At 32.3% G+C, this 9,198-nt stretch overlaps 1 protein-coding gene across 8 annotated transcripts; it reads right to left on the reverse strand.

Moving 5' to 3' along the window:
• Window positions 1-326: 326 nt before the first annotated feature.
• Window positions 327-8,769, reverse strand: LOC111310400 (protein ZINC INDUCED FACILITATOR-LIKE 1-like). 8 transcript variants are annotated; one of them, XM_022909827.2, is made up of 18 exons: window positions 8,532-8,764; window positions 7,851-8,034; window positions 7,350-7,390; window positions 5,845-5,905; window positions 5,650-5,752; window positions 5,442-5,544; window positions 5,269-5,322; window positions 5,122-5,184; window positions 4,432-4,481; window positions 4,245-4,320; window positions 3,321-3,536; window positions 3,127-3,214; window positions 2,471-2,556; window positions 2,225-2,332; window positions 2,033-2,077; window positions 1,854-1,942; window positions 1,671-1,714; window positions 327-649 (listed from the first exon to the last, which is right to left on the reverse strand). In XM_022909827.2, exons 2-18 carry the CDS (start codon window positions 7,993-7,995, stop codon window positions 558-560), a joined length of 1,464 nt encoding a protein of 487 aa, XP_022765562.2. In that variant the 5' UTR covers window positions 7,996-8,034; window positions 8,532-8,764; the 3' UTR covers window positions 327-557. The 8 variants fall into 8 exon arrangements, 7 of the variants coding, with proteins under 7 accessions (XP_022765562.2, XP_089604679.1, XP_089604678.1 ...); XM_089748553.1 differs by having other exon boundaries at window positions 2,264-2,332; window positions 5,122-5,322; window positions 8,532-8,766; XM_089748552.1 differs by having other exon boundaries at window positions 5,122-5,322; window positions 8,532-8,766.
• Between the last annotated feature and the right edge of the window lie 429 nt (window positions 8,770-9,198).

Here is a 9,198-nt window from a genome sequence, read left to right on the forward strand (position 1 = left end):
ACCATGATTGAAATATACAATTCCTCTTCACATTGAATATTCTTTTTCTCTCTTCTCTTCGTATCTCTTTTTGGATAATTCCAAAATCTCCTAAATTCTCTCAAATCTCATTAAGGTCCGGATTGTTATAAAGCTACTTCTGGTTTGCATCACACAACAATATTTTATTGGTACACTAATTTTTAGAAAACGAAAAAAATCTAAAAGTCAATAATATAAAAAAAAATAAAAATTACATTAAACTTCAATTTAATAAAATAAAAAAATTATAAATTTATAATAAAAAATTAACTTGACAATTTGAATAAACTTAAAAAGTCAACTACTTATTCGACCAAAGAAAAAATTCAATTACTTGAATCAAATTGATATGAAACCCTGTAACGATTTACATTTGAAAAACTCTTTTTCGTATTGATTCAAATTTAAATTGACATAAAATAAAAATGATTTAAAGCAAAAGACAACTTGACATAAATGGTAACGCCCTATGAAAGAATCATGCTTGCAGTACTATCCCAACCTTTCCAATGGAAATAAATTCAATTCGCCTTTCTTTACTGGCGACGTTGAGCTAGAAATGGTTTGAATGTCATCAGCACTCCCAATGCTTCAACCATATTCAAGATGAAAAATACCATCTGAGTACCTGTAGTTGATAATTAGCTACCAAGTTATTGTATCTGATGGATTTTAAACTTGGTTTTAAAGGTTAAACTCCGAAACTGCTTATTCAACTCTTGGGTGATTACCACAGTGCAGAATAGTTGGTGGAAAGCCGCAGAGAGGTAAATCCTCTTAACCCATTTTCAAACAGTCAAATACAATTAAAAGAATAGCATTTTTTTTATTGCAAAAAGAATATACAAAAACATTCATGGCATAAGTAATAGGGCAAGCAACATTGTTGTACACCAATGGTTAGATGGTTCAAGTGTAAAAAAGAGTTTTACTCTCTTTTTTTTTTTTCTTTTTTGCATGGCTTCAAATCTGTCGGGAAGTTGTGGAAAGATAATTTTTCATAAATTATTTAAGCCCGACTAGATGAGGCTGTTTGAACTAGTTTGGACGGAGGATTTACCTCTTACCTCTTAATAAAAAAAGCCATCGGCTACAACTAAGAAGTACAAGATTCAAAGTTCAAAACTAAAGCCCTCACCCTCAAATTCCCTTTGATTTAAAAGGGAACAAAAAGATGATAATAAGATATGATGTTTACTACAATCACAATTAGTGAAAGACATGATCAAGAAAAAAGAACTATTCAACTTATTGATGTCATCATTCATTCTTATACACGTCTAAGTATGCCTGAAGCACTTAGGTTTTTATCAATACTTCTAAATTACGATAATGTAGTTAATTTCACTTTCTCTAAAACAATGATACGTTTAGAATAATACTAGACCTAATGATAACAGCTAGCTTTCAAGGATATGGTGAAAGTTTTCAACGTGCTTCCATTCTTTTCAAACCAAAAAATTTATGTCGGGTGCGGTGCATATGGTGAGACAAGAATTCACCAAAAATGTGACTTGTAAAACTATATACACTAAAATGCATTTGCTGAAAGTCCCTCTATAGCTATACTATTGTCTTTAGATTTTGGTTTATGATGCATCTTGTAAGCAAGATGAAATTATGATGTGAAACATCGTTTATTAGCATACCTGGAAAAAATGAAGCATCTTGTCTCTTTTCTGCCCAAGAAAACCTGTGAAATATAAGGCTATGAGATTAACCACAGGAAAAGAGAAGGAAAACTTTTAACAAGAACCAGAACTGGTAAATACAGGCATACTAGTGCCATACAAGCTGCAATTAAGGGAGAAAATCTAGAGTAGGAAACTTACAATGCACCTCCTCCTGCTGGACCAGCTGCTTTGAAAAGAGACATTGCAGTCATGGCAAGGCCATTAGCCGCTCCTCTTTGGTGTTGATCCTGTTTTTTTCATAGTTAATCATATTAGGTTGATGTGTTCTCTATAAAAATAAGGAAATTAAACTATGAGAACCCAGAATAAAGGCTTACCACAGCTTGATTTTGCAGAATAAATAATCCAGTTACCATTGATATCTAGTTATGTAGAAAGACTTAATAGTTAGAAGAGCAGATAAGTTCTAATTCAAGTCTCTCCAAACAGAATATCTGTTAACATTAGCATAACAATAATGCAATTATAAGATGGGAACTGAAAATAAAGTTCTAATCATATTCCCTTACTGATAAAACGTTTTTCATGATAGATGCACAATTTATTACCAAGCTAAGAGTGAACCCAGAGAAAATGGCAATACAAGAATAACTTTGCAACAGAGGTATAGTTAAGACCTGCAAGTAGGAAATTAAGTAACCAGGAAAATATATATATATATATATATATATATATATATATAAACTAGCAAAATTTTCAAAAAAATGATAAAACAAGGAAACTGCACTAAATTTTACAAGGTTTTGGAAACTTACACCTGCAATTCGAGATACCATTACGGGTCCTAGAATCCTCTCCACAAACGGATAAAGGGAAAGTTGAAAGACAAGAAGGCTGAAACCTAGATGTAGAAGGATTGATCAATGTAAAACTCTACTCCGTAGGAAACACATGTTTTATTTGTACATGTTATCCAAAAGGAAATTGTTAATGCAACAACAGGTAATGCAGTAACGATCACATAATAATATCCCATAATAACTCAAAACTCTTTCAGCTATCCATATTTACCATGCACATTCCTACCCTTCTATTAAATACAAAATACAAACATAGATTTTAGGAAATTTAATAATTATGCAGCACTAGCCACTTAGAAATAGGTGGAGAGAACGAACTTAAAAACAAAGTCACAATAAACTTAATAACACCCGTTAACAAATTAAATTACACAGTCACATAGTTGTGATTGCAGAATCCGTTTATGCTTTGATCTCGTCAACACTTCATAGTTGACAGCTTATATGTACAAGTGAAAAAGAGAAGATACTTGCAGGAAAAAGTAGTATTATGACTTGTTTTCAGTTGGAGAACGTGCTCTAGTTAACAAGATTTTGATTCCAAAACCTAAGAGACGAGTGTATGCATACAGGGTGTGGATGTATGCAATAAAACTAGATTAATAAGATACCTGAGATCGAAAGAACTTCTCCAACATCCTCTGTTGAATAACTCAATCCCCCATACTTTCTAGGGCTAACAGCCCATAATGAAAATATCTGCAGAATAAAGATTAATTGCAACACATGCCAATCAGATTGACAGCCATAGTTTACCTACTAACCATGAAAATTTGTAAAGATTTAAATTAAATATGATTATTACCTCTGTGTATGCCATATCATGAAGGGAGAAAACACAATAAATAATGATAGATGACATTAAAGGCCAATTCGTTAGAAGGCTTTGCTTAGAAGCAGATTCTTTTCCTTCATTTTCTTCTTTTATTTCTTTTGTGCTAGATTCATGAGATGCAGCTTCCAAAGCATCATATGAATCATCACATGATCTATTGTTGTCATTGTGTTTATGAAGTGTTTCCTGCAATTACCACATTTTTTAGAATCTGTAATGAAGTAAATAGCCAATCACATCAAGCCATTACAACAACAGGCAAATAATTTTCTTTCAAATAAATATTCTAGAAACTCATAATTAAGTTGAGGGTAAATTTAAAGGAAGTTTCTGTTGTCCGATGATAAACTTAAAACAGCATACATTAAGCAAATCTGAAACTTAAACAACTAGAGTATGGAGATGACCAAGTTGTAATATCACACAGGCAGAGAGTTGACGTCCAGGATCAAATCTCAGAAAATAAAAGCTACATCCTGCAGGCATGTAAAGGACAGTTTATAATGTTCAAACAAAAGTCAGAAACGCTTTTAATTGGATGTTGTAAGAACCAGGATAATCCTTCCCTTCACTACACAAGATATTGTAAATGCTAACTTCAAATTACACAAGATATATTAGATGATAACTTCAAATTTAAAGGCAAAGAAGATTGTCAACATTTTTGTAGTATTCATCTCGTGCATAATTAATGAAATAAACTGCTGATTCCAGAAAAAAAAAAAAAAGAGCACTTTTCAGCAAATGAGGTTAATTGGTGTAAACATATGTTTACTAAGCAAACAAAAGTGAGCAAACTAGAGATGTTAGTTGACATGACAAATATTGGCAGAGATGATTTTTTAGAAGACAAATTAGATAGAAAGTAGGAACAAAACTAATTAGGATATGTACCGGAAGCCAGCAAGTAAATATGGTTACTCCCAAGGCAAAAAGTGATATAGCAAGGCATGGTAAGAAATATGGAAATCTGCAACAAGGAGTATATCATGCTTAAACAACATATAAAAATGCTAACATAGAACATGCAATGTTCTTACATCAACCAGAGTGAGAGAATAAGCAGAGTGAATTCACTAACCTTCCAAATATAGAATCTTTGGAAAAGATATTCGGATACTTCTCTGCTGGCTGAATTACATAGTTTTTAGAACATCAAATGAATACATTGAAGAGAAGAGAAACATACAACAGAATTAGGAAAAAACACAAGTTATATATAAATATTTTTCCACAGAAGGTTTCAAAACTTTTATATTAACCTTGAAACTAAAAATTTTCTACTAAGTTTCAATATGATTATCATTTTCTTTTCTCAATTGGAAGTTGAAGATGCTATGGACTTATGCTTTACATGTAAATGTATGTGCTATTTGCATCAGAAATTGAACTCTTTATCCTACACGAAATTGTTCATAATATTGGCTTCTCAATTTTATTTTTTTAGACAATTAAGATGACAAGCCTTCACTTGAGCGTAACCTTTTTTATAGACCTACTGAAGCTGACACTAAATGCATGGAAGAATAACTACATTATACTTTTGATACAAATTCAATCTGACACTTGAGTGCTAATTTCTTTTTTCTCTTCTCCGTTATGACGAAGTGATCATAGAAAATTTTTTATACATTCTCAGACAACAATTGATCTACATTGTATTGGAATCCTTAAGTGCAAACATTTGTACCCTTTCCTACTAGGTTGACATCTGTTCAGAACATATAACTTAGGTCTGGAAGCACATAAGAGATAAAAGAAATGGAAGTACCTGAGCTAGAAAACCTCCAAGGGCAGGGCCAATAACCAATCCTATGCCCCATGCCGTGCTAACCTGAAATTGAGTAATTCTTCTCAAATTGTCATTGAAGTAAAATTTTAAAGAACACAAAGGATATGAAGATTGATAAAGACTTACAGTTGAAAGGCCTAAGGATTGGTGCTCTTCTCGGAAAATTTCAACTGCATATGCCTGGAAATTGTGCAAGTTAACTTACTTGTTGGTCGTAAACTTGATTAAAAGCAGTCTAAAAGTTGTCTAGAAACAAATCAAAACAGAACTAGAATTTGAGCAGTGTTGTGGTAACAAACCTTTACTGCTCCAAGCAAGCCATTCAAACTTCCAAGAAGAAATCTTGTAATTACAGCCATCCAAAAATTTACACTAAGGCCAAAGAGAGTGTTGAAAATAACCCTGAGGTGCATTGGCAATAAAAATTACGAAAATACAGGCCTGAGAAGTCCAAGAAAACTTCACCCTTATTTTAGAAATTTCAACTTGAATAAAAGTTTCACTAACACTGTAATAGTTCCCATGATTATAACAGGCTTTCGGCCATAATGATCAGCAACCATTCCCCATAATACAGATGTCAAAGCTCTTCCTAGCATAAATGCAGATCCTTCAAAGATATTGAACACTTTGTTAGGATCACATATTAATGATTCAGGAAAAAATGCACCAATAAGGTGAAAGATCTGAAAATAAGCTTACCCACATAACCAGCATATGAGCCAATATCTTCCTCTCTTTTTGCAATGTGAAAATCCCTAATCTGCCATAAAAAAAAAAAAAAATTAAAGGAAGACACTGGAATAAGCGATAAATGTTTTAAGTAAATCTGTACAGTTTGCAAATTTTCAGAGTGTGTTTTTGGGGGATCTCAAATAAGGTTTTGATTTCTCAAGTTTCTATGAAAAGGAGAAATAGAAGAATGGAAAGTAGGATTTTACCGTCACATCCTATAGTCGAAATAGAAGAATGAAAAAGAGGATTTTACCCTCATATCCTACAGTCTTACTTTCATGTCATAGCCCCAAAAAATAAGAAAGAAAAATTGTCAGGGCACAGGGCTTTTGTTGTCTATAATGTTTTTATTTTCATTAGTCCATTCAACTATATGTGGAAGATTCATTTGAAAGAACGAGGCAGAGATCTTGTGAATTCTATATCAGTAACTAGGTAAATTGGTTTGTTGCATATTGAATTCACAAAGAAAGCAACGAAATGAAGAATATTAGGAAAAAAGACAAAGAAGAATTCATTGATGTTTATCCTTTTACCAAGTGATAGAGTTGTATGGAATTGTACCAAAAAGAGAATCAATTTATCTGGGGTTCTGCAGAAGGCCATATAGTTTCATAGGTCGCAGTTGTTTACAATTAGTGAGTCATATAGCATATGCTACCATACAATGATGAACTAATCCCTCTTCCCAACTAACAAAAAATTCAAATGAAATTCACTGCAAATACTCCAGCAGTTGCCAACAAATATCAAGCTTTTGTTTTCATTCACCGTTTATGAACTAATAGATTATTCTTCTCTCTGAAGATATCGTTCATTTGATCAGTACAAAGATGGGCTTCAGCTGGGTTTGGCTTTGCGCAAAGGATTTTATTCTGGATGTTTTAGCTTAAGAAAGAGATCATCAAAATTGAATTTCATAGTGCTGCTGTAATAAAGATTGAAATAATCTCCTCACCTAGAGCAGGTTAAGCCAATGATACTTAACTTCATTATTATCACAAATACTCAAGTTGTTAATTTGAAGAAGACATATCACAAAATCCTTAGAATGTGCCATCTATTGTTAATGGTCTAGACACCAAAACATCTCCTATATTTGTCAAAGATCATTAGTTTAAAAAAATCACCAGCCTATGTCGAAGCCTTAGTCCTAATCATTTTGGTGGCAAGGTTGTTGCTTTAACACTCAATGTGATAAAGCACATATGCCTTAATCAATCAGCTAACAAATAAGCACCAAAGTACATATTTATGTCATGTATGAAACCAACTATCTGCATTTTGTATAATGAAGAGGCAGAGCAACAAGAATCTCAAACGTAGGTAATGTGGAGATGGCTTCATATCTAAAATACTTCCGATTATCATGAAGTTAAATCCTCGATTATGATCAAGAATAAGGGTGCACAATCATAAAGTTTTTATACACAAACTTACAAAAACATAAAGTAGAATTTGTCTGAACTTACCATGAAATATAAGAATGGAAAGAGAGACGATATCGGCAAAGCTGGAAACATTTGACAATAAGAAATTTGACAATAAGAAATTAGGACCGATACAGATGAAGGAAAACAATAAAAGAGGGTATTCGACATAAATTGCTCATGAAACATTAGCTTTCCAAAACCAATAAGGAGATAACCATGATAACATGAAAAAGAATAAATAGTTCAACACTGCAGAAACAGATAGTAGTACAAATGAGAAGAGAAAGTCATGCACCATTACTCAGTCAAATTCCTTCTTACTTTAAATATCAACACTTCAATGTTTTTGGCTTTTTAATATGTGACAATGTCTAAAGTTTAATATTTGGTTTGAATAGAATGTATAATGTTCTGCATTTATTTTCATTTTACAACCACAAATGCAGTCAGACAAACACATTAATGTTATAAACAAAACGGTGAACTTGATAGATGACAAAGACATTGATACTATCAAGGTTAGGTTTGAAAAATCTTTACCAGTAGATAGTACAACAATCCATATCGGAACCAGTTGGCGAATCGGTATGCCTCGCTGCAACTCCTTCATTTGATCAACCTTACATCCAGGGCAGTTCTCATGGTACTTCTTCTTCAACAGCGGCTCTGTATACTGTTGTGCCATACTTCTTATTGAGCTGAACAATAAGCTCTATCTTCCTCTCTGAAATCCAAAAACCCAACCCTTTAAATTTGATCTAGAAAAACAATCAATCACAATAAAGGAATAATAGCTATATATGAATATGACAAAATAAAACGAAGACCAATATGCTGAAATCCATATGCTCTCTAATCAATCATTTTAAGAATATAGAAACATGTGCCGCAGCTCACGTTTAATAAGCAGTTATTGGGTGGAGAATACACACAAAAAAAGGAGGATTTATTCCACAATATTCGTCTAAGACATCACCATTGAGCTCAACAGGCTCCTTTCCTTCTTTCAAATACTTGAAAGCAAAAACAATCAGAAGAAAACAAGATAATCCATGTGCTTTTTGAAAGAAAATATAACAGGAAAATTTCATTCTCTAAGAATACGTTCTTTGAGACAAAAAGCATAGAGTTCATGTTCAAGTGAGTGGAGAATAAAGGATAAAAAAAATTGAGTCACTGAAAACAAAAGTCATCAAATAAAGTCTAATTCGAAATATATACCAGACAGGTCTCCAAAATATTGATTCAGGATGCAAGAAGAGCTTTGGGTTTGTGCCTTAAAAGGGCAGCCATGAATCAGACCACAAAGCTACATCCTACAGCTATGATAGGGATAGCAGAGACAGACATCATTGCAAACGTCAAACCAAAGAAGACGACAGTATATAGCAGAGACCACAAAACTTTTTCGAACAACTATTATACAAACTCATGCAATCTCTACTACATCGAATTGAATAATTCCAAATAAAAAAAGAATAAGGTAACGAGGAATCAAAATAAGAACACGTCTCCTCAAAAACTAAAGATTTGTCGTTTGTCAGACATAAGTTACGTACATTGATTTGCAACACTACAAATTTTGGAAAAGACACAAAAGGCTTGCCTGTAATGATATTATTATAATGGTTGTTCTAAATATACCATAAAAATTTATTTATAGGGTGTTCTAAATTACACTATCAAATATTTTTTATACTCCCTCAAATTTTTTTTTTAAATATTCATATATTAAATACCAATTTTAATTTTTAGTAAATGATAAAAAAATTCTTAATAGCTTATACATTCAAAACCCACTTCATATTTCTCATAAATGGATTTTTGAGAATTGAAAATAAATTTTCAAAAGTTATATTGTGTTCTCGAAAATCTATTTATGAGAAAG

Source organism: Durio zibethinus, chromosome 19 (assembly GCF_047325235.1).
Source record: "Durio zibethinus cultivar Kanyao isolate XHJ-2024 chromosome 19, ASM4732523v1, whole genome shotgun sequence".
NCBI lineage: Eukaryota > Viridiplantae > Streptophyta > Magnoliopsida > Malvales > Malvaceae > Durio > Durio zibethinus.